At 30.6% G+C, this 27,897-nt stretch overlaps 1 protein-coding gene and 1 long non-coding RNA gene across 2 annotated transcripts in view; one reads left to right on the top strand and one right to left on the bottom strand.

Moving 5' to 3' along the window:
- Positions 1–27,897, bottom strand: part of LOC130445604 (rho-related GTP-binding protein RhoU-like) — a 104,388-nt gene that overhangs the window by 15,457 nt on the left and 61,034 nt on the right. The window contains exon 2 of the mRNA XM_056781335.1: positions 10,916–10,974. Within this exon, the coding sequence (XP_056637313.1) occupies positions 10,916–10,974 (59 nt within the window). The remainder of the gene's footprint in view (positions 1–10,915; positions 10,975–27,897) is intronic.
- LOC130445613 (uncharacterized) lies at positions 5,141–10,152 on the top strand. The gene is made up of 3 exons (XR_008910068.1): positions 5,141–5,645; positions 7,783–7,886; positions 9,815–10,152. It is a non-coding gene; the product is annotated as an uncharacterized LOC130445613 (long non-coding RNA).

Below are 27,897 nucleotides of genomic sequence, written 5' to 3'. Positions count from 1 at the left end.
TTTCATTGAGTATCTTTCTGAAAATTGCAACCAGTTCCGAAGCACTACATTTGAATTAAAGCTATAATGTAATCGTAGACCAACTGTCTTTATGGAAGGATAATTATGCAGTAGAATAATTAATTTATAGATTGAATTATCCTTTACACGGTGAATATCCAATATTGATAAAAGAAGAATTATATTTGTCAACAGATTAGTAATGAGTAACGGAAAATTGAAGAAATAGATGTGTAACTGGAAAACTATAGCCGAAAAAAAGTATTAAAACATTGAATTAAAACGCTACTAGACAATCCGAGTACTAGTTGATTTTAAAACGTTTATTTATTTCACGAGAATAAAACCTCATTCCCAATAAATTTACAGGGTGAAGTGATGTGAATGGATGCAACCCAATATAAACTTCATTATTGTATTGTTTTCCTTGTTATCAGCGTTCAAGATTGTTGAATCTTCTCATTGTAGCATGTCCCTGATAAAGTGTATACAACCTCTCTTTTCTACCTGTATAATGCACTTCTGGAATAATTTCTTTCTAAACAGGTGCAGTGCTTTCACATAAAAGAATTATTTTCATAGTCTACACAAACTATACTTTGAAACAATAATATAAACAATTATATAAATTACAATAAAGCGGGAGAAGTACATTTGAATGAAGAGATTAGGTTAGGAATTTTACGTTCAAATTCAGAATAGAGTATTTGGTAACATTTTTTTCTCATATAAAAAACTGTTCCAACGAGTAAATTATAGAATTGTGTTCAATTTACCAATTCTTTTTCTTTTCTGCCTTTCATACATATTTTCTTGACTGAATGATTTTGATTTTAGGACCTTCGAATTTCAACTCAATTATTACCTCAATATCGATGAATTCGAAGGCATTTGCCTCTAGGAACTATATATACTTTCAATGGGGTTTAAGAAACAAATAGATTACTTAGAGTTTACAGTGCTTTCGTCCGTTCTTAGATTGGCTATGGTTGTTATTTATAATTCCTCTCTTCGCCTCTGCCTAGATACTTTCCGCTCTAGCCCTGCAGCCGTCGTCGATGTTGAAGCTAATAGAACGCCACTGTCTAATCCGTCCAGTTCTCATCATCATATTCGTGCCTGGTATGCGATTTATGTATGTACATAAATACAATTATTCTAAAAAATAGTAAACGGGTAAACGGTGTCATTGGAATGATCATTCGTGCAGAATACTCAGTCATGATGTTGCAGTGGTCCAGTGAATATAGCGTGTTCGCCATCTATGAGTTTGTCTAGAGTAAGGATTCTTTCGGTATCAAAAAGTGATACACCAAGTGTAAGTTTGATTGCAAAGGTTTAGCGAAATCGCTTCGGCTATGAAGACTCCTCGGCCAGGGCTCAATCGATCAGCAAGGAGCCCCAAAAACATTGAATCGATACAACATGAAAATATACGACTTTCAATGCGGAAAAAAGACGTCTCATTGGAAATACAAGTGCTATTATCCATGAAATTTAAAAAAAATTCCATCCTTTCAAAATTCAAATCAAGCAAAATCACTTTGTTTTTTACTAAAAACGACACTGGAGCTTTTTGGTATTATTTCATTTTTTTGGAGTAACGATGCTCATTTCCATTTAAATGACCACAATAACAAGCAGAGATGCCGTTAATGATCTCTAATTACATGCCACCTTCGGCCGAAACACCAAAAACTGTTATATTAATTTTTTTCATTGTGCGATCTGTAGATTTACGAACTGTTATGGACTTGAAACAAAATATTTATTTATTCAATTTCAAAAATATAATCCTGCCGCCAGAACCCTGTACCCCAATAATTTCTCCCTTCACTAACTAACAAATTTACGGTAAAAAGACTCTCTTACTTAAATAAAAAATTTATAGGTTATATTCGCTGACCTTCTATACATTATATAATGTCTACAATGGCGAGCTTTACAGCTTACTTCAGGTTATCAAATAAATTTTTGTCCCACATAAACACATCGCTTTATGTACTGATTCAGTCAATTGAAACCATTTTCACGACATCTACAAAACTCTTTTTGCTCCTGATAAAACAGTCTCTTTTATACGGCTCCCATCTCGCACTGAAAATGAAAATGCTGGTCATACTCGTAATGCATAAGAAGCCTCTCACAACACATCATAGTCCAGCTTGCAAATGATCTCAAACTTAAAATCTCTCACATCCACAAATTGATCTGAAGCTTAACCGTAAGGAAACACTTAACTGCTACAAAGAGATTAAGTATGTTATAATGTTCCTAAAATCTACTAGTATCTGCTACACAATATAATTATTATGTATTGTGATCATTCGTAATATTTCATTTTAAGTTCAGTCTCTGAAGACGTATGTGTGAACAGTGTCATTATCATGAAAAACACAAACGGTTTCAAAAATTCCAACTTATTACAAATGATATTTGGAATTTACGTTCCGTCTGAATGACAAAGTTTTTAATAGAAGATATTTTTGCAGCTTCAATAATCAAATACTATCTTCGTATGATTTAACAAGATTATTTTTTAAATTCATGTGATATATGAATAACAGCAAACATATAGCCGTTAGGATATATGCGAGTGTACATTTACTTAAGAGAGAGTCAACATGTGGCACCTTATTCTTATTGCTTTCGTTACGGTAATTGAGTTTGCCAAATAAATAACTAGAAACTATTGTTATCGTTAGCAAAATACAAGCTTGGCATCCAACATAAGTTCATATTATTGGTTACGTAATTATTTTCAGGAGTCACAAGATATATTTGTATTGAAAAACATTTCAAGTGTACTACCGTCCAAGCCATATTATTTATATATTTATAATTAATGTCAATAAATTTCTTGTAAGGAAATGAAAGTTTTGTCAGTAATTTTTTCAGAATTTACATGGAGAAGAAAATTATTTGGAATACAAGAACCAATATATCTATGAAATTTCACAATTGTTTCTCCAACTCATAGGTAATAGAAAAAATGTAATCTTCGTTTTACTTTGAAATGTTGAATTGGAAAAATAAAGATACAGTGGTTAGAATAGTTTTCCGTGATCCATTTTAACTATCCTTCAGTTATATATCTGCGATTACTTGGTTACAATTTTTCCGTTTATAAAGAACAAAAAGAAGCACATCAAATTGTTAATGCTATCAAAAACCTCTCTGAAGTATGCTTGAAATAGCCTGATCACAATTATAGTATCTGTCATTACTACAAAAAACTTTTTTATGTGAAAACTGGTGGTTACTAATGACAATTCATGAAAAATTTTACAAATTTTGTGCTAGTATTTGTTTTAAGTTTCTATGAATTACATAAACAATTATGAGATTTCGTAGATATATTGGTTCTTGTATTCCAAAATAATTTTTTTCTCCTTGTTAATAGGATAAATCATACTTCATTTGAAAATTTGTACGGTGTTTGTTTAGTTATATATTTTTTACTCTAAGGTTGAGTTTGGAAAAAGAAGCCTGTTTACTCTTGTTCTACTCAATAGGTTGATATTAATTTATTTCTTAAAAAAAGAAACAATAACAATTTTGCAACGACAAAAAATTGAGTTGTGTAGCATTATTTTCCTAGTTCAAAAACTATATTATGAAAAACTTCAAGAAAAATCAGTAGTCAAAAATCATAGAAATAGTACTGTCGGAAATAGGCTAGATGGGCTCTAAATCAGTGCTCCGAAACTTTTTGTGTTCAATGTACACCTAGGAAAAGGTAAATTTTTAAAGGTACATCACAAACAAAATTTTATTTAATATTAATCAACATTTATTTATTAATCATTAAAAGATATTTATTATTAATCAACAAACGTAAAGATTAAATTGTAAAAAAGGTATTTAATGCGAAACATGAGCCTGTTTAATCGAGTATAGACGGTGTAAATTTGGAATAATAGTTGATAAAGCTGCTCTCATCTCTTCATCGATTGTTCTGAGGCGTTCTCTTTTTTTTTGTTTTTATTGTGGTAAGAGTCGAAAATTCTAATTAACATAAATGGGTCGTTCCAAATGGCAAAATAATTGCAATCGCATGCTTATAGAGCATATTAATTTTTCACACATAGTCAAAAATGTTCTAGATCTGTTTCTGAAAACTTAACATATTAACATATGCGATCCGCTAAGTGAAGGTCTAGATGTGTTAATTTATATAACTGATGAAGATGTATTTCCAAACGGTATGCTATCAATGATTTAATTATTATGCTTTTCGTCAATATTCAGAAGTGTTTTATTGAGTTGGCATTGTTGTGACTGGTAATTTTTGCAAGCTCTTATACCCCACTTTTGGCCAATTGACAGCGGTCGATCCAATGGAGTGATTAGTATTTTTTTTCCTTAGTATTCAACCAATTTAATTTTTTAAATAAGTGACAGGATAAACGTTGCTATTGTTTTCTATTATAAATTTGCTTTCTGTACACATTCTTGAACCACCTTGACAAGTCTTGATGAATACAGGGTTATATTCAATTGATTTATTACAGAACCATCTTTGTTTGATTCGTTACAAAAACGTCAGTGATTCAAGCAGCAGTTTCCCCACCTCGCCAAGCTAATTCTACCGCGGCTATATGATAGAATTTCCTTTGCAGCCCTTCAGGGGTATTTTAGTCCCATAAGTTTATCATTTTCGTTATTTTTACAGAGCTTAATGCTGTAAAACTTTGTTTTCTTTTGCAGGGATCTTATTACAGTTTACGCCATATAGAATCGGCGGCAGCTCGCGCTTAAAGATATACAACACTTTTGAAAGGGCCAATAACGTCCATTTCTTCATAATATTTTTCTTGTAACAACTTACTTGTTAGGCTCCACATGGTCTTGGCCGTGGTTTCTTTAATCTCTTTATCTACAATCTTTTCTTCTCATGTTCATAGCCCAGTTCTTAAAAATAAACGCCAATTCATTCGCTGTCCGATATCCATCTAACTGGGCCAAAAAATTTCAAATTTACTAACCCTCTACAAATAACCCTGTAAATATTATACAGTCTAGATACAATTTTCATGGCGTCGGCAATTACTTGTTTGCTGATATCAATTTTTATTATTCAAATTCATTTGTATCTAATATATTTCATCCACAACAGTTTATATTATACGGCAACAAGTAAACATTTCGTAATATAGAATAGCTGACCCATGGTTATTTTATCTTCAGCTTGGCGCTAAGATTGAAACAACATAAAGTTTTAATACAAATGGACTGAATATTTGAATTAGTTGTTTGTCCTAAAGAACGGATTTGATATTTTTATATATGCGTAAGGCTGGACCGCAAGTGTGAGTTTCAGTTAGTGGTTTTAGTTGACATTAAGAATTCAATTTATGATACCAAGTGATCGACTCAAACTTCAAGATCACCAATGAATTGTATTTCCACAAGACACGGCAGTGGATGCGTTTTTACTTGTAATTAAATAGGAATGCATCCACCAACATATCGATGTCGTGTCGTTGCAGGAGACGACATGTGAAGGATCCCTTTCATATCGTGGTAATATCGTTAAATTTGTTGTACTTTTTGCAAATACAGGAATGAATGTGAAATAGCAACGCCCGTCAATATGCGTTACTAGATGATGGTAGTAGGGATTAGTACTATCCATCAAACAGGTATACTTGACTACTATTGTTAGTTCTAATGTGTCTATTAGGGGCCATCCATAAAGTACGTCACACGAATTTTAGGACTTTTGAACCCCTTCCCCAGTTCTTGTCACAGGTTGTCACATTTTTATAACCACCCCCCTTTTGATGTGACGTCACACATTTTATAAATTTATGTATGTATTTAAAAATAATCGAGAGAAAACAGCTATTCCCATTTTTTACTTATTTTTATTAAATAATAATCTAATAAAATCAACATAAAGTGCAAGATTTCATAAAATTTTTTAAATTTTCAATTCACACCCAAACTCTGCGTTTTAGTATTTTAAATTTTAACATGTGACGTCACAAAACTATTGACCCCCCATGCCCCTTGTCACACGATGTCACACTTCGGTGATACCCTCCCTCCCCATCAACGTGTGACGTACTTTATGGATAGCCCCTTAGATAGTGGAGAGCACTTCCAGGGTACCTACTTTCTTTATATTCACTGGATACCGAAAAAAATATTTATTGGTGCAAAAGGAATTCAAATCAAAACTGAAAAGAAAAGCTTTGACTAGACAGAGTCGAGAAATTTTGGCAAAACCTAACCAAATAATTTGGAAGACATTAAACTCAACAATAGATATGATAAGCTGATATTTTTTATATAATATTAATATCTAATCGTTGTTGAAATATGTTCTCGATTTATAATTTTAGTCGAAACGTACAAATATCTATACTTTAATGATGTATTTTCAATGCTTTCGAAGGGTTTGAATCCCTGTTCTGACGTACATCCGAATTTATTTTGAAATATTGGAATTCTCACTACCTGTTTCTTAAAGAAAATATCTGCATTCTTATTTCGTATAGACTTGTATTGTTCTAAAAGATATTAATCAATATATTATTAAACAGTTATATTATATTTATTAATATTAATACTAATATTAATATTAATACTTTTATTTACGTCTTCTGAATAATTAAAGAATGTTACTTGATGTATATTTTATTCTGGGGTACAGAATTTAGTACTTTGATTATTTACTCTCATTTCACTCCTGTATATTATATTTTCTCGTTGTAATTCCAACTAGCAGACAGATTTAGGCTTCGGAATCATCCAAACGAATAACCACCTCTTCTTCATAACGGCTTCAAAGTAGAAATCCAAACATCAAGGAATTTTCAATGTGAAACGCATCTCACCTTGTTATCCTGTAATTGTACTTAATAAGGCTTATCATATAAATTAAAGTGATCTGAAGAAATTATATAAATACGGGATATTTTTAAGTAATTGACATGTACACCTGTGATAATGACGAAGAACCTTGAATAAGAACTGATTCTTGTTATACTTGTACCGAATACCAGTTAGTTATTTGATCGTTGATACCTTTCAATCAAAACGTTGGAAATCCGGTGCAATGTTTCGCTACCAGTTGCGCGATTGACAGTAGATACCTTGAGTGTTAAATTGAATATATTCGATTTCAATACACCTGCTTTTATCTTTGTAACACACCTAACAGAAATCTAAATGCTAACTGCAATAACGTTAAGGTGAAGTGTATTTTAAGGGTAATATTACGTTACCAATACCGCATAATTCATACTGAGGTAGCAAATAATATAAACATAGTATTTTAATTGGTTTTACAAACGATTTGTTCTAGAAGTCAAATGCTATGGTTGATAACCATTGTTCTTGAACAAAATATAATTGCTTTTTTAATTGAGAGGAGTTCAAAAAAACATTCGGCTCTTAATTTTAAATAAAAACATTATTGCCTTATGGCAATGAAAAATTTTTTTTGTCAGTTGCGACGTTACCTGATAATGAATACATGGTGTTAGTGAATCGGTTTAATATTTAAGTGCATAGAAGTAATTAGAAATTAAGTTTGGTCCGGTTTTTGTTCGATTGATACATTTGAATAATTATCAATGGAAATCTCATGAAAACAAACTGTAAATTCGAATGCTGAACCTTGCCAAACATAAAGTTGTAAATATTTTACACAAAACTAATCAGAACGATATACATAAAACGAAATAAGTAATAAATATCCTAAAATATGTCCCACTTTACTGTGGCGTTTAAAATTATACGATAGTTTTTAATGTATTTGTATGGTTTCAGGTTGGTACATGTCAATTTTGTGACCAAATTTGCGTCTTTTTTACTGTTTCTTCTTGGAAGGCAACTACAAGTTATTCATCTCAGATAAAACATCAAAGCAAATGGTAATTAGGTATATTATTTCAAGTACTAATTATTGCGTATTTTCCGTTAAACTTGATCATGTACCGATTTTTTGCTAATTTATATTAGGAATTTAATCAGTCGCGTAAAAAGATATTCGATTAATTTCGCGGTGTCTCAAGCATTTTCCATTTCCACGCGATTTACTCAGACAAATCTTTGAGTTCATGAGGGATGATTAAGTTTTTTAAGAAAATTGATATGGGAAACAATCAAATCCACCCTTTGTTTCTAGAAGCTTCTTGACATATCCTGACGGTTAAAGTTTGAAACCATAACATCAAATTACTGTATCATTGGTCAGATTTTAAGTGAATAAATACGAGTATACTATCAATAGATGAATCGCCGGTCTGACTGTTAGAGATAACCACAAATCCTAGTTGTATATTTTCATCTATAATTTTTTAAGACCGTTGACAAATTTCCAGCTTATTCCGTTAGTAGATTGTTTGTTAGTTATTTTAAACATCGGGAAATAAGTTTTATTGAACATAGTTCTTCAACAAATAATGAACACATTGTTTATATCATCAAAACACCAATACTCACAATAACACTGTCCAACGTGCGTTTCGATAACAAAGTTTCCGTCTGCAGAGACTGAGAGTAAACTAAAACCTATAAACCTATCTATTCATACTAAATAGTCTCACCAATGAAAAAAAAATAATAATTTCAGAGGGAAAACATCTTCCACAGGAAATGCATCCAACAATTTATTATTGGATACAATTTTAGATTGTTGATATTTATTCCATACTTTTGAATGGCTATAAATTGAATGAATTATGTGCTCTTTGAATCAGAAATAAACGGATCTCTTAGTCTACCCAACATATCTTCTGTCACAATCATTGCAGCTATATTCGTAAATTCCATATTTTCCAAATCCGGAATTTAACATTGACATTACCCAACAATTATTTAGATGTATTGCCTAATTCATAAACCAACTTTAAAACCACTTTGTTAAAAATGCCTCATAATCCCTTTGTAAAAACAGGATTGGAAAGTACCAGAGCAACTTTTCCTTCTGATGTTAAAAAAAGGTGGTTTCACAGATAGATTTGTTAAACCTGTGACGGTGAATTTACCTAGCTACAACTTTTATTGAAGATGTGGCTGTATAAAGTTATGACGAGAGAATGGTAGAAAGGTTCAACAAACCAAATACTAATTAATAAATTGGTTGAATCATACATATTCATAGATACGATACATTTTCGTAACGGTTGTAAAATCATAAGTTTTTTCCTACTCATGTGTCATGCAGGTAGCTTCGCCCATATCAGAACGGGTTTAGGGTCTCTTCTATTGGTAATAGATTAACAATTAAGTAATATCAGTAGTCAATATCGTGTGCTTGGAATCGAGTAAATAGAAAATGATTTAAGAGTTTTGGAAAGATAAGAAAGGTAAACATATATTGTGCCACTGAAAAATTGAAATATAAACAAAGTACATATTTTCAAATTATAATTATACTATAAAACAATAAATTGTTTAAACGACGCATTGATATATTATAATAGTAGAAAGAATTGTTGATAGTAATTAAAGTTTTAAAAATGATCATATTATAAGGCAACTGTTATGACAATCAATAATCGAAACAATTAACAATGGACCTAGTCACTCAAGTAATATTAGTAACATTATCTTTATATGGAGCTGGAAGTGTTGGTGAATAATTATTGACGTCAATAATAATTGGTTCAACTAGTACACCAAAAATACTGTAATAGACAATTATTTTTTAATGACATGCCAGCTAAATTATTTCAAATAATAGTTTTGTCATTTAGTTTCAACGATATATTCTTTTGGGCAACTATCTAAAATTTGCTTAAGCCCTTCAACTGAGATTTAAATTCAATAAACATATTTCAATTTTTTCTTCACGTAGAAATATTGTTACGAACACGTCTCCGCCCTGGAGCCAGACCTGTCTAGATGTATTGGAATTCTAAAATTCGACGAGGGCGCGCGGCACTATTGATATACTTTTCATAAACCACGGAATCCGTTTGATATTTCTTTTGTATAAGTTTTTATTGTAATAGGAGGTTTATTTACATTGCTTCTTTTGAATAACGTCTAAGAAGGTCTATTTATTTATTTTTTCTGTTTGGGTAGCGCACTTTAGTTTAGTTTATAATAGAAATAGAAAGTAATAGAAAAATTTTAATAAATCATATAAGTTGATTGAGTGTTAGTGATAAGTGTATTATATAAATGAGTCAAGTGTAAAGTATTCAAATAAATTAAGAATGTAAAAGATAATGTTTATTAATTTATCCCACGAATACAATATGAAGACTTTTCAATTATTTATTATTTTAGATCATAGAATCTAATTTTTCTTGGAGCAAGACACGCAATTCGAAATTTCATTACGACCTATTTGAAAATGACAGTTCTCTAAAGACACATTTGACATGGGTAAAATTCCTTTATTCAATATGTTAATGGAATTTGGTCAATTAATTGATATATTGGCCTGATGCATTTTTTTAATGAAATGTAGTACAATTGAACGTGGAATAGCATGCTGGTCTTCCCTGTCCGTTAATAATTCTAATGCAGTTTGACCTCAACAACCTTTTATTTCATCGAGAGTTATGATAATCAAAAGTTTAAATTTTTCAATGCAATTTTTTTTACGAATTAATTCAGCCTGAGCCAAACCCAAATGGCAAATGTAACAATTTTTTATTGGATATAAATTGAGTTTTCAGAATAAATTATCTAGTAAATTGAACATTATATGAATGGAAGCACTGCCAAGAAAATTCAATATTTTGTTAACTTGTTAAGAATATATTAATACTCTACTTTAATAAGATCCAGAACGACTGATTATCTTCGGCGAGATTTCTTAATAAGATATTTCACACACGATTGATTCATTTAGATAGGATTTTCGATAATTTTCTGAATGGCAAATATATAATATAAGTATATATATTTCAGCTACCTACTGTATTAATTGATATAAAATTCTTACCTCTCCAGCTGTATCACAGAGCTCTACCCTTACAGGTTTTCCGTTCACCTGTACTTGAACTGAAAAAGAAAAAAATTTGTTAGTCAGAACATCCAACGACACCAACTAGTATATGACTCAGGTGTGCCAAGGTTTATATCTCTCAGTGGAAAAGACATATAGGAGTTACATTTTACTGCGCATATACTCGGAAAGTTTTTTTTCAACAGTGCTTAACAGTAAAAAATAGATTGGTATGTTCTGACAATTATTGTCATTGTCATTATTATTACTATGAATGAAGCCATTAGATGGAAGAGAATAGCACATAGTAAAAATTAAAAACGATTGGTATAAAGATAGTTTTTGCAGGTGCCAATAATTTAAAAGCCTCAGGAAAGAGAGATATGATAAAACCACCTTTGATTCCAAAATTCGAATATCGCGAGAAAATTGGCATACAGTGAATATTGGACAAATTAAAAATATCAGATCTAGTACATTACAAGGACGTTCAAGTTCAATATAATCAAACTAATAACTAACAAAATTAAAAGGTTATTTTTTCTCTACTCTACTATCTAAACAATATTTTTTATAATTTCTAGTGATACACGAAAGAGATAAAAAGCCTCAAAAGCAGAGAGTAAAATTAAATATAGAATCCAATATTTATTTTTCCAAAATTATCGAGAGTTTCGAGTATTTTGAGACATATTTATATGTATTCCATTGAATACAAAATTATTTTTGTTACTAAAACTCTGTTTTCCCAAACTCAATCTATACTACGAACCACAAAATTTTTGTCGTGTGATGATATTTAGTGAATTTCTTTTCTCCGTGGAATTCAATAGCAAATTAGTTGATTTGTTAATTCCTATATCTCCATTTTGAAATCATTTGATGGTGATGATGGGGGGTCAGTTTAATTTCCAAGCAAAATAATTTGGTTAAGAAGTCTATAATTGAGATTGATATTTTATTTGATTTATAAAATTAAGAAGTTTAAGATGGGCAGTCGAATAATTTGTTATAATTATAATTATTTTATCTACTCATAATAAGCCCAAAACGTAGAATTTTGATAAAACATAACGTCAAACATATATGTAGGACCTTACAGACTCTCTCCAATTATTGGACAATAACAGGTACTGATATCATAAATTAGTTTTTTCTGTGTTAATAACTTAAAAATAGTCAAGATCGCCAAACTATTTCGCGCAAAGTTGAAAAAAAAAATTTTTCTACAAACGTCAAATTGTATTGAATATATTTCTAGATTAATGGTAAAATACCTAAGATTACCTAATTCTGATGCTTAAACTGTCATTATTTTCGGAGGTGAGCTATACTACATAATTGTATTTTTAAGCTATCAAACTTAGACTTTACTCTAACAGAAGTGAAATATGCCTCCAAAAACTACGATATTTCGAGCTGAGTTTGAATTATTTGGCTTGAGACTACAAATTGGTTCGTGTACTGGTTGTACCAATAATTTAAAAGTCAACTAATTTTCAACTTTTCTCATTTTTTTAAAAATTTGATACACGTACTGTAAACAGTATACCTCTATATTCTATTTTTTGGGATTATATTTTGTTTGCTGTATACACCCAACTCAAATTTCACACTATGTTCTGAAATGTCGCCACCCGATAAGTTATAAACCTCAGAGGCAGATAATGGAGGAACACTACAAACAGTGTAAGCCAGAACAGCTGTTAAAGAAGGATTAACCGACCTTACTACAAAAGTCAAAAGAATAATGAAAGTATCTTACAATCTAAAAATAATTCTGATGTCATAGAAAAATTCATTGTAGGTCTATTTTATTCAATTTAAAATCATGATATTTGAAATCTTAGGTGCTTGCATGATTTATATGAAAAATTATTCTCATAATGTTATTCTAATTTATCTTAATGTTACCGACTAGTTGCACTAAGTAAGTCGTAACGTAATGTATTTCTTATGATAAACGTGGGAACATGTAATTAGTTTCTCTAGAAAGATTTAAACTAAACGTCAAATTCGATACTAGTGTGAATAGAGAACAATTGTGGTTTGTACTATATATTCGAAAGGGTTGGTAAATTAAAACTAATACATACATTAAAAAAACCATACATATCGCGCGATGTAGAGCCTGTGTCCAATATAATAATGTAACCATTGATAAAGCATCAATTTATGAGCTTCAAAATAATGATATTGCCGCTATTATAAATTGTTTAAAATTAAAAAAACAATATAAACTATGTATAATGATAATCAACATTTGAAACAAATTTTTAGATGATCTGTCTACCTCATACCACCAAACATATTTTATTTTTATTGTCAATTGATATTTATTCAAGCAATGTTGAAATATTGTCCAAATAACGAGGGTTTGGTTGAATTTCTGTAGAGTTTATAGAAATCGATACAATTTTATTTTTAATAAAATTTATTAGTCCTTATAGGAAAAGGCCTCTCATAAACACAAACTCGTAGATGTCGTTCTGTGATAAAATTTATAAAACAGAGAATGAAAGAAAACAAATTTTGATCACCAAATTTATATACGGCTACTTCTGTTTATTAATTAATTAGTATTTTTTTCATAATTTATCACAGAAGAGACCTAAAATATATAAAAGGTCTAAGAAATGAAAAATTGAAGAAATTTATATATTTATGTTTTTAAATTGTCTTGATTTTAGGTCTCTTTTGTTATAAAATCAGTTTTTAGTCGAATTTTTCAAGGAAAAATTAGACTATTACGGTAGGCATGACTAGAAGAAAAATGGGGGGCACATCATTTTTCCCATGTTTTGAGACCTCCCGAACACGATTATGATGGTTTTTCGAGTGTTTGTAGTTTATATATATATATATATATATATATATATATATATATATATATATATATATATATATATATATATATATATATATATATATATATATATATATATATATATCTGTTTAAGCTACAATTCTTATTTTCGTCTCTCGAGCAATTGCTATGGGTCCGATTTGGTTCAAAATTAGCATACATGGCTTTTTTGGCGGCGGATTGATGTTTAGAGTTTGGTTGAAAACAAATGAATATTTCGAGGGGTCGCAGTGCAAAAAAGGGGTTTTTGACCTTTGCTCACTTCTGCAGGTCAAACGAAAAGCGACTGAAAAATGAAATTTCACATGTAGGTTCAATTAGTTGCGAGGTGATTTCCTGTCTAAGGTCGAAACTTTCCATCTCCACCCCTCTCCATTTTATGGTCATTTTTGTTATATTTTCTTATTTTTTGGCCAGAAAAAGTTTAACTAGAGGGTTCGAACTTCGCATGCAAGTAGGGGTGATGTTGAAGAATTGTCTTTCTCAAGTTCAAAGTTTTCTTCTTCAGTTGTTCTAGCACAAAACGCCCGAAATCATTTTGATCGTTGTAATTGTTGAACTGGACCGCCTCCTATTTAATGAATAATACGAGTATGATCGTTGCTAGGGTGATTTTTTTTACTTCCCATTTTCGAAATTTCTTGTCATTATGACAATTTTTTCTTTGTCGTCAATTGGAATTGAACAAGAGGGTTCGAGACCACCGGGTCTATTGAAATTATTAATTTTCATTCGAGAGAGAGAGAGAGAGTTAACTTGTGAAATGAAAAGTTATTGAGGAATAACAAATTTTCCATATAAAGAAATAAGATTGAGAATTGATATTATTTCCAAGAAATTCATTTTATGGAAAGATTTGTTTGTGTATTAGTTAAATTCTTCATTCGACGAAAAATTCGACTTTCGTGATGGAGCTCTGCTGCTCACGGCTTTTTTATTTTTTAATAATTTTTGAAAGATAGATAAAATGTTTGACGTTTCGACTTTTCTTCAAGTCTTTATCAAAATATGATATTGGCATTGACAATATGCTTATATATATTAATGAATACACCTACCTCATTAATATCAAAATAAAAATAAAATCAAAATAGAAATTCATTTTTTTCTTAATTTTTTTTCATCTCATACGTAGCAGTTATCAATTAAATTATTTGTAGTTGTAGTAGAATTTATTTTATATTAAAGAAAGGAGAATCTTCTTTTGATTAGTTATTGTACGTTCTTCACTTCCAATTCATTGATCCCATTACAAATAATAACTTGTGCATTCGTTATGCAGTAAATAAATCACAAATATTTATTTATCTAGGTTCCCGATTCAATGTAACCTGTTGCAAGATAAAATAAACGTATTCTTATATCAGTGTTTTACCCATGTGGTGTTTAATTTTGAAAGATTAATGATATACATATTATTCCTAAAGGGAGACTGTATATATAATTTACGAAAATTTAGAATAACATACGCTGGGAGAACTCAGAATATGTTGTTCAACTTACTGTATATAAACCCTGAACAAGAATCTTCCAAATCATCATAAAACCAGTCAATGAATGTTTTTGTTGCTTGTGATATATATTTAAGTTAAGCAATGGCAATAAGAATGATTAAGAAATTTTCAAGCTCAAACATCATAATGTACGTAATAAATTCAAATATAGACGTTTTTTTTTGTTAAATAATTTAATTGAAATTTTCCATAACAATCTGCATAAGTATGTATGGTTAAACTTCCTTAATGTTGCGTTGAATTTCCAGATTAATTCAAGCTTGTGGATTGTAGATATGATTCTTGAAATAAGTATATAAAATCCATCTATATTTTATTGTCACACAATCTAGGCGGTTATTTTTAACGCCGAATCGAAGTGTCTATTGCAAGGCAATTCAACTATTCTGTGGGTTATAATATGGAATGTGGTATCATCTTTTTGGAACCCCGCACAATCCCATTCTCGCATAAATTTATTTAAATTTAATACTAAATTTAAAATAAAAAAAAAATAAAATTGTTTGAATGGGTAGGTAGGTCCTCCCTTTCTCGATTGACGTGAGAGAATAGTAGAAATTTATGATTAAGGCCGCTTGACATGATGCAATACAACGTGCAATGCAATGCAAGACGCAATATTTCTTGATCAAAAGTGAGCGTAGATGAAGTTCAACAGTCAACAGTCTCAACTTCTTTCTTGTTCATTTCACTTAGCTTTGTTATTTTTAAATTGGTGCAAATCGGTTACAAAATATTTAACAAAATTTTACGTTACGAATTTGTTTAATTTTCTCATGGAAGTTTTGTTAGCCATCATGCAATGGTAAGATACTTGTCAAACGACGAGCAATTTCTTGCACTTTGTTTGCACCATGTCATGCTGCCTTTACAAATCAATTGACTTTCCAGTGAAATATTACATTTTGGACCCCTAATTAAATGATTTCCTAAATTCGTCTTCCAGTATCGTATTGCAGAAGTACGCTTTTTCCGCTGACAATCGCCGGATAATTTTCAATAAGAAATAGATTTACTCGATCCAATTGTTTACAATAATCTGCATTAACAGTTTGTCATATTTAGCCATTCATAATTAAAAATTCCGCGTGTACTTTATCATATAGGATGAAACGCCCTTTTGGTATTTTGCAGCACTTAGTGGTGATTCATTTAGATATAGCAAATGCCGTCTACGGTTCAGATTACCATAAAGGACCCATTTCACGTCTCCAGTAATTGAGCAATCTAAAATACTTCCGTATGGTGCTGTTGAAGCAATATGATGGATCAGTTGGCTTCGAAAAAATTATGGAGGAGTCAAACACCTACTCTGTTTATTTTTTCAATCTGTTACAAATTTTGTTGGTTTTTTTGATCGGTCAGAGACATCAAAGTTAATAAAATAATTCTTCTAAATTCACAACGAAATCGAAAGTACAGGTCAAGTGAAAAAATGATGTAAAGATCACCTGTTTTATGATCTTTTTATTTTTCTTGTCGTGTCATTACAACGATAGATAAATTTGGTTTCGTATACTAAAAGTTTATAACAAGTGTGCTTATTGACTGTCTTCGGATCACGCCGTTGATGAATAAGACACAATGTTGTGCTGGTTGATTTTACCCATTTTTCTAAGAGGACGTCGAAACTTCGATACATTGTTCTTTAATAGTTATTGGAGTTTATATGTAGAATTGTAAGCTGTAGAGAACTTTTATTTGAGAGATTTTAAATTCAAGTTAATATTAATATGAAGTTAAATATCCAATGGAATTTTTTCTTAAGTGCTGAATGAATATAATTGAATCGTTGTCAATTCCCCTTCCCAAGATGAAGAAATATAAATTGTAGGGAAAAGAGATGCTCAAATACGTAACCTTGAAATATACTGATTATTCTCATTTTTTTGTGATCTATAATGTTGAGAGACAATATTATAATTTATTATTATGCTCGATTTGCCTGTAGTTTCAATAAACCACTATTAACAATGATTCAACAGAAGTTTATAAGAAATACTTTTCTACTTTTCGTCTTGAAAAATAATATTAACCGCAGTGTGGTAACCAAACGTTCGTGACATCATTAGTAAATGTCAGGTAATTGGTTAAACTCATATTTTTTCATAGTAAAATGAAAATGAGGTGTGTCGAATTATACCGGGTAATTCATGAAGTAGTTTAAAATATATTATACAGGAAATCGTTTGTAATGGATTTAAGCACATGAGAATAGAATAAAATTGTTTAAGATGCAGTATCATTACAAATGTACAAAATTTCAGTTAAAATGTTCGAATTTCAAATACTTTGGATGTGGATAATCTACAGTTATACCTGGGGGCTGTAATATATCTTGTGATAAAGCTAAAGGTACATATCCCATAATAATATAATAATAAAATCTTTTACTTTGTTGTTTAAGATTTAATCAATCAGTACATTGAAGACACTAATTTTAACTTTAAAATTGAAGGAATCCAATATAAATTATGTTGAATAACAACTAATCGTTTTATTATAATTGTTCCTACCATTCATTGGAAAATGTAGAATCTAACGTTGTTTCAAATGGAATGTGCCAGTCATAATACAGAAAATCGAAATGTGGTCCAAGTAGATTCGCAAGATAATTATTCTCTTGCTAATTGTAGAAGATATCCAGAAGTGTCTCAAAACAGATTGGAACCAAATTATCGTGCTTCTAACAAATTTCATTCGTACTTGCGTACTTCGCAAATTGAGATATTTTAATTCGTTAATATTTTTGTTCCTTTTTAATACCAATTCTAATTGAAGCAGATATCGACTAAACCAAATATAATCGGCACCTAAGACAGTCCTCTATATCAAAAACAAACGAAAATATTGTAAATATTGTTCAATGCTGATCGTCATCTAAGCATTCTCAGGTTTACGTAGGAAGATATAAGTATATAAGATAACAGTATATAAGCCTATTTTACCTTGTGTGAAAAGCAAAAAACGACTCCCCTATGTTGGAGCAACCAACCTACTTACCCCGCCCTGCACTACTTTTTTCTATTTTTCACAGGAATAAGAATTGTTGTGACCCTTAAAAAAAAGTGAAAGAAGCTATCAATCAACAAAGAGAAGATTTCTAACTTGATGCAAAGACTAGATAGAGCGATTCAGAGATCTATAATGAGAATCAAATGAATGGTGACAAATTTCGGTTGAATAATAGCCACACCTCCAATAAGGCAGGAAATATTATTGTACGCAGCAAGCCTTACAATACCCTGTATGCAATTGTGAGTATAAAAACAATTCTAAACATGGGAGGAAATAATGATTTCTTACCAACGTTATTGTTATCTTTTAACTACCGATAGAACGTAACGAAAAAACAAGTCGAGATGGAATAAAGTTAAAATGTTTCCTCTTCCATAATCAACATCATGGTTAGTTGTATACAGTGTACAGGAAGTCATTATAGCCATGAGTGCAGACTTTATAGCATGTGAAGAAAAACCCTGCAATTAAAATATACCGTTTATTTTTATTTTAGCTTGAATTCATTATTTGAAGGTCGATGTGTTTCAAGTATTGAAATATTCAATTGATGATAAAGAATGATTTCTTCCGTTTTTCTGCTGAGAAAAATATAGGCATTCCACTAAAACCTAAAATTTCAACGATCCGTCCTTTCGATTCAACCCATTTTTAGTACGACGCTTCTCCATACTTTAAATACTTACCCAGATCTAGACTGCTTCTCTTAATTATCATTGATGGGGAATAACTTTAAACATATCATTATGTGGCATTCCTGGCTCCCCTATAATATACAACATACAAAGTAAGACTTTCCCTAAATATTGAATGATTCACATTATCCTGGTAATGGCAGATTTGATTGTTAACAAGTCCATTGAGATAAAATTATATTATAAGCAAATATTGAGCGAAATATTCTGATTTTTATTTATAGAAGCTGTAATTAATTATTTCACAAAATTCTATTGCTCTATCGAGATCGATGTCGAGAAGGTATTCAAACATATATGAATGAAATTTATTTAAATGTAGTGCTCCTTTTACCGTTTTATTTATACTTGGCGTGCTTCACTGCGATGTAGAGGGTTCCGTAGCGTAGTGAAGTACAAAAGCTTTTTGTGTTAATTTTTCAAATTATGGCGATTTATTTCAAAGCAGCGGAACTAGTTTCCTGATCCATAGCAAACTAATTTCAGGACATTTTCATGATTTTAATTACAAACTCCCAAAAGTAAGAGTAATTTCAGTTTCTTATTAATAAAACTTAGACCCTTTGTTTCTTCTATGTTTTAACCTGCACGACTATAAAAAGGATGAATTTAAATGAATTACATACTTTTCAATAATAATTTTCAACTTGATGCTATGATTTTTATTATTTCGTTGGATGTTAGATGTAAAAATACTATCATGTAATACGTTCTGTATTTTTGTTAATTAATGTAATAACATAAGGTGTATACGACGTCTCATTTAAAATTTCCATTTTGGTTTAACTACAAAAAAGGGTGTGTTTTACTAATATGGTTGTTAAACATCATTTGAATTCAGGGATCAGTGCACTATCTCTTCTTTCCATTTTAATATTTAGTACTAGGGTTGCTACTCAAATTTTGAGATATGGCAACACTGATGTGAATATGTCAAATCTAACATTTTCGTGCGATAATTGTTCATATCTATCAACGTGTATAAACCAACAGAAATGAGCCGATCAACTAGCTTGGACTTATGGACATTTCGACCTACCGTGTTTCGTTGGTGTTCCGATTTTAGTTGTGGTCGCATTCCGCTACAGGATAAATTTCGTGAAGGACGTCCAAAATCGACTGTTGTGCCAGAAAGCATCGATGATGTGCGTAGAACGGTCAATTTTCAACAGTGCTCCAACATGGAATTGATCAGTTATCTGCCGTTTGGCATCTAATGATTTCTTATAAATTCATGCAGATCAGAAAAAATATTCGAGCTCAACGTTTTTTTACACCTGAATAAGTGATTAATGCGTTCATATCACATGTTTTGGAGGTACCTCAATCGGAATGGAAAAAATGCTTCGACAATTAAACAAAATTGTTTCACACTCTATATTTTATCCAAACAAATAAACAAACAATTCAAGCTAAAGAATGATCCTTTCATCAACTTCATAGTTGCTACTGTCATCTTTGACATTGGGCTGCCTAGGACGTCAATTGTGCTGATTAAAGGGTGTGGAGATAATGAATAGAACCAACTAATTTATTCACTAAAAACAACTTAACGAACATGAGGAAGCTCTAAGAAAATCTTAATTATGAAAAGCAGAATAATTGCATACCGTAGAAATCTATAGTTGTAAAATAATGTGAGATCTTTTCTATAGGTTTCTTTTAAACAAGATTTATATACTACCGATAAGTCATCAAAATCAAAAGAAACTAGAATCTATTATAAAATGCATTAAACATAATCTACAGCATGAAAAGTGAAAATTAATATAAAATATTGATAGAAGATGTTTTCTGTAAAACATTTGGATTAGATACGATTTCGCCGATCAGCTACTACAGGTAAGAAAATTAGCGATTTGGATTCGGGATTTGATTTAGATGTGGAAACTCTCCATATGCATATTACACATGGACCCGATTCAAAAGTCACTAATTCACGTGTTGTTTTTTGTTTGAAATAACAAATTATAAAGCGTGATTAATAAATATATTACAACACAAACAACAAAATTTTTGTATCAGTTCACGTTTGTTTCTATCTTTTATTGACATACATTTATTGTTAATATCATAATTTCAATACTACAATAATGAATTCTGAGAAATGTAGGCTGGTTGTGAGTAACGACTATATACAAGTATCAGCTGATTAAGTATGAATATATTATAACATCAAACCAAAACATTCAACGAAGTCCTTGGTCGTGATAAGTTAATATCTATAAAATAAATCTAAACAAAGGTGTTTCTTGCAGTATTTTTACATGCGGAAGTCAATTAAAACAATACATACAAATAAAACACAATGAAAAATTGAGTATTTTTAAATAAAGAATATAATGAATCCTTTCATACACCTACCTCTAATTTATAATCTAATTAAACTCAATTAACAACATTAATTTTGGTTTTAGTATAGGTAGTACTTGTTTGATTGAGGACATTGCCAATAGTTATTTTTTTATGGAATATAATCGTTTGCAGATCGATTGGCAGATTTCTCTTGCTGAGGTAAATGAAATATAGTATGAAAATTTGATTTAAATTTTTAGTGAGTGATCAAAATGTTCAAAATCAAAGTTTTTCCATTTTATAATTCATTCGTTTAATTTTTACCAAGTGAGAGCCTTCTAAGTAATTTTTATAAAGAATAACCGTCCGATTTAATAATTTAAAATAATTTAGTTATTTCAATTTTCTAACTCAATAAAAGTATGACATATATTACGTATAATACCTAGTTCCTGGAAATAAGTTTGAATAATATTTGGTTAGATAAGATGAGTAATTTAATTTATTATTGAGTTGTAATTGTTGTAATTGAAGAGGAACAAGTATATTATGCAAATTTTCTATTCGATGTTTCTTTCATGAAAATATATTTTATATATTTAATTTCATCTATATTGGAGGGTTTCATTGATAATGTACCCAAAAAGTTTCAGGTTCATGGAATCAACAGGTTTAAAAATTAAAAAACTAAAAAGTTAAAAAAAACTGGTATATGGCCTAACAGTTATGTAAATTAACATATATTCTACAGCTTCGATACTCAAATACAACAGATTATTTTTTGATATTCTTCTGTTGTGTATATACGAGAGTTGTCTGAAAAGTTTCCGGCCTCAACCTAAAGAACTCAGCACTCAATATAAGTCAGGAAATATATTTGAGCATGCAACTACAACCATTTTTGATGCTTAGCTTCTGTTAAAAAGTTGTATAAATACGAGGTTGTGAAGATTGAATATCGGATTGTTATTAAAGGCAATACGTTTACGCCAATGGAAGATGAATTAGACACTGTGTACCGAAACAATATTATTATGGCTGTCGTTTAAAGTTCATTAAATAGACGACGAAAGAAGAGACTAGCAGCATATCAAAACGCATTTGCCATAAACTGACTGTACTATTATGTATGCGTAAGCTATCCGTGCTTTGGGTGCCATCTTGTTCGGTTTTTACTTGTGTGAATTGTATTCATCTGCTATTTGCAAAAAAGTATAAGAATAACAATAAAGTTCTACTCATCATTGCTTGATAAAGTAAAGGGAAAAACTGCAAAATGCCTTTGAAGAAAAAGAACGTTCTAGTCCACCATTCACGAATTGCACTTCGAATTGGTTGAACATGCACCGTATTCACTAGATATGGCCCCTAGCAACTTTTTCCTCTTTCCTCAGCTTAATGTTCCCACATCTATTTTGAGGATGGCTACTATTATTTTTAAATGTTAAAAAGGTTGGAGCATCGGTGGACTCAAAACGATAGTATGTTGAAAAATAAGAAATTTTATTGAAAATAATGTTAATTTCTATGTTAGGTCTGAGCAAATATCGCTCTGAAGGTGAAGAAATATATTAGTTAATTATATGGCTTAATTTCTTGAGGTGTTTCGTAGTATACGTTGTAAAGATGATCACTCAGTACAAATATAATATTTCTATGAAATTATGAGAATTATGACGTTCATAACTACATAAATTAAAATTATATTCACTGGAAATTATGGATTATCAATCAATTGTTGATATAGATCTAGCAATACTGCATTTTTAAATACCGCCATCACAAGAAGGTAGTATGCTCTGGATCCAGTTGAGTCAACTTTCTCACAGAATTACTAGTGGTAAACTTTGCCATTGAAACATAAATTTGTCACCAAATAAATGGTCATGCAAAAAAGGTATTATTGACATCATCGCTAGATTATTATTCACCAAACAAGATGGCTCCATTGTAAAACTGTTATTGACATAATCACTTGTAGATTATTCAAGGAATCACTCGTTTTCACCTTACTGTATCTTCAGCTAATTATGATATTATGCTTCACTTAATGGACGCACTGTATAATAAAATAATAAATGTTAACTGACCGTTCGAGAGATACATGTACTTAATATTTGTCTGACGATGTCGGGGAATATTAATTTTATAAACCACCGTTTCGAGTAGAGTAATTACAATCTCTGATTATGTGGGTAATTTGTTTGATTATTCAAGTAATACTACTAGGTACATGATGAATAATAATATAATAAATCAAACATTTTTTAACTTCACTTAAACCTCCTACAAAATGCACCTATCATCTATCAAACTTATGTGCTATTATATCTTAATTGGATCATTTATATCTACAAACTCAAAAAACAGTTTTTTAACAGTAGAAGTCAAAACAGATACTTTGAAACGGGATTTATTATAAGCTCCCGAAATAAAGAGCGGATTATAGATTTCGAACCGGTATCGGACAGGCTATGCAAACAAGATTGCAAGGAAAATACAGGAATGTAACGATAGTTTTGACCACAAGGAAATACACAAAATAACGTGGATATCACCGGACAGGAGAACTAAAAATCAAATAGATCATGTGCATGCCGAGAAAATTCACGGAAAAACAATAAAGGATGTCCGAAGTTTCAGAGTAGCAGATGCAGACTCGGATCATGTTCTCGTTATAACTGAAAAGAAACGGAGCGTGACAAACATAAAAAATTGAAGAGTAAGCTGATAAATAAGTTTAATATGAACAAACTGAAAATATATTGAAATTTGAATTTGAATTTTTATCCGTCTTTCAAAAATTATCAAAAAAACTAATTTCAAAACTTTTCTGTATTTTCCTTGCAATCTTATTTTGCATAGCCTGTTCGATACCGGTTCAAAATCTATAATCCGCTCTTTAATTCGGGAGCTCATAATAAATCCCGTTGCAAAGTGTCTGTTTTGACTTCCACTGTTTACTATTTCAGAAGTCGGTGGGTGAGATGGTTTGGGCCTAGGACTTTTAGCTTTTTTCTCCTTTTTATTAATTGGAGACGACGAAACCTGCGGTGAATGTATATTTTTAAGAATTTTTGAATTTATGTTTTTTTATTAATGCAGATCTTTTTTTTATCGTATTGAAGACCTCTTAGTATATTTTCTAAATACTGAGATGTTTGCCCTACGTAGACAGCGTCACAATTGGTACAAGCATATATATATATATATATATATATATATATATATAAATGTTCTTGATTTTAGGTCTCTTCTGTTTTAAAATTAGTTTTTTTTTAATAGTTTTTGAAGGAAAGATAAAATTTGACTCAAAGTTTTTATCAAAATATTTTCCAATATCTTAAATAATAAATTGTTTAAAAATCTAGGTACATATCACTAAGTACATTTCCAGCTAGAATGTGACACCCAATTAATGTGTTATGTTACCTGAAGTTGCTGCCCGAACAATAACTTCAAATGTCTATTGGTGATTTCTATTGTAAATTATGGATATTTATCACACCAGCAGTGTGAATTATGAGAATTAAACATACCTATCGTGATAAATATGTATTTGTATCCACCAATTACTTATAGAAGGTCTTGATCGGCTGAATTAAACATAGTGTTGTCTTCACTGATCGTTCTTCTTGTTTTTGGAGTAGCAGAATTCATTTTTTTGATCTCACATTTCCACTTTCACGACAACATCTCTCAATGGTTTCAAAATATTTGTACTTGGTAAGTCTCTTTGTTATTTTATGCATAAAGCGTAACAGCTACTAAAGGGTTTCCTAAACACTCGCCTGAGGTTTATAACATGCCAGGTATTAAAAATTTGAGTAGTTTCTGATTAATAATATTTACAAATAATATGAATCAAAAAAGCCAGGGCGAGAGCATCAAATGAAAATAAAAAATGTTTGGGACATTGTATTATTAAATTGTATATCCAAAACAAAAGTCTAAGCCACAACAAAATATGAAAACTAAAACCCAAACGCTAACATAATACTTACATCATAAACTACTTTCCCAAATTAGATACGTTACATATTAACTACTTCTATTCATAACAATTGAATAATAATAACTATTATCATTAGAGATTAACTCAATTTGACACCGTTAACTTGCATTGCGCATGTGATTATACACATCTCGATCACATACTGGCGGCCATAGAGTGAGATAATTAAGCGCCCTTGAAATGAGCCCATATTGCTACATTCGTTTCAAGACCGTGGTACGAACAATATAACTAGCGATCTCTATGAGAATTAGATATCGGAAAATCGGAAAAATTGGTATAATTTTTTTTCTTCTACGTCCTTTATCATGAATCTGGATGGTTTTACGAAATTTGTGTACCAAGCAAACCCCAATTATATTTTCTACTTTACGTAGAGACGAAGTAGGTCCCTTTTTTGAAACACCCTATATAATATTATAATAAGTCATCCATAATATGTGGAGATTTTTTATATGTTCGCATTTGATGAAGTTAACAATATGACAGAATTTTTAGTTTTTACAGCTAACAAAACGAGATATAGCCGGTGAAAATCTAATGACTGCATAATTCCTGAGTCTGTGTTCATAAGAACGAAAAACTGAATTGAGTAAACATGTTTCGGTTCTTAAAGTATAAACTACAATGTAAGATTTACTGGAACTTAAATATTTGATATTTTATTTCGAAATCTGTACATAATTCAATTATCGACTTCTTCTTCACTATAAGATTTAGAATCGTTACCTGAACTTATAAAAAAGTATCTGTTATTACGACAAGAAAACGATCTGCTTCCAAAAACTAATCACTATAGTATATTTCAGAAAGGTATAAAGCAATAAAATCGGGAATTCCGTCCAGTTTGACTCAATCAGTGTCGGCCATAGGTATAGGTCTTCAAATATTGTGTAGGGATTACTTAGGTAGTTGATTATACAGTTAAGTTTTGCGTTTAATCTTCTATTAGTGCCTCCGCCTAATTCTTTAGGTCTGCCTAAGTCCTATTTCAGTCCTATTTGTTTAGTTTAACACATCAGTATTTGCTGTTAAGCCGTAAATAGTATTCACAGTATTATAATATTAGTAATAAAATGGCGACATTTACACCAACGAAAAAATATTCAATTAATTATACACTATCAGTGAATGAAAAAATTATTATTTTAAATGTACACGATTGCATAAAATACGATTACAAGAAAATGTCGACCGATGTTCCCAAATGCCTGGAGTTGGAAAGTCCACCGTTTTTAAATTATTGCAGGAGGAAAAGATAGCAGGCCAAGTGGAACCTCCCAAGAAAAGTCCAGACAGACCAGTAAAAGTCCTTATGAAGACACCAAAAGTGTAATTCGAAGAAAACTTCACTCTTTTTATTTTAAAAAAGAAATAACGACCCTAGATAAGATTTTAATGGAGCTTGGCCAGGATGCCAGTATTCTGTTGATAAGTAAAAAATACCACCACAAATAAAGCAGTACAGAACAGAGCAGAAGAAAATCTTTTATCTTGATAAGACGTGGTTTAATGAAGGTTATACGGTACCGAAAATGTGGTAACACAAAAATATAACCAGTGCTCGCCAAGCTTTCATGGAAGGCCTGTCAACGGGTATTAAGTTGCCTTTAGGTGAAGGGAAAAGACTAATAATTGTCCATATTGGAAGCGAAGAGGGATGTAAAAGAAGGTTTGCTAACCTTTCAGACGTGCCATACGGGAGATTACCACGAGGACATGGATTCGGATGTTTTTGAAGACTATTTTGGTGAAATGATAAAATATCTTTTGGCTGATTCAATAGTAGTTATGGATAACGCAGAGTATCATTCTTGACGCATAGAGAAGACTCCAACTTCATCTTGGAAAAAACAAAAAAATTTTGACTGGTTAACCACCAAAAGTATTGAATTTGAAGGAAATTTGATAAAACAAGAACTATTAGCTATAGCAAATTTACTCAAACATCGTTTCATGAAATACGCCGTGGAAGATATAGCAGAAAAACATAGTGTACTTGATCGATCGGACCGTCGACCCGTTAATTATAACGTCAAGAGAAGAGAAGATAGTTCCTCAGATGACGAAGAATATTATGATTTTTTATAATTTAATTTCTGTATAATGTATTTTTTGTATAATGTTCAATAAAAAGTGTATCTAATACTATGTACATAATGCTTAATTTTTATTTTGCTAATATAAAATTCTTTTCGTTTTACTAGTATCCTACCGGCACGCCTTTGGAACACTATTTCCAGTGTTTGTGAATGGATAACAATAGGCTAAACCCATATATTGACCCCAACCCGGGTGGTACTACCTGCATTTGATAAAAAAATTAGAATGAAGTAAATGCCAAACTGTGAAAGTGGCTTAAATATTAGTTGAGTCACTCTGTGGTCCCTTTGCATACCTAATGAGATTTTATTACTCTATACCTTTCTGAAATAAACTATAGTTATCTTATGGCGTGACCACAACTTTTTTTATTCCTCCAATATCATTAAATTCAGGAAAAAAGTTATTCAACATCTTAATATTGGAATAACATTTTTTTTACGGCAGATAGCTGCAGTTCATCTATTTCGATT

Source organism: Diorhabda sublineata, chromosome 1, assembly GCF_026230105.1.
Source record: "Diorhabda sublineata isolate icDioSubl1.1 chromosome 1, icDioSubl1.1, whole genome shotgun sequence".
NCBI classification, from domain to species: Eukaryota; Metazoa; Arthropoda; class Insecta; order Coleoptera; family Chrysomelidae; genus Diorhabda; species Diorhabda sublineata.
Note: the sequence above shows the minus strand (reverse complement) of the source record. Positions and strands in the feature narration are given on the sequence as shown.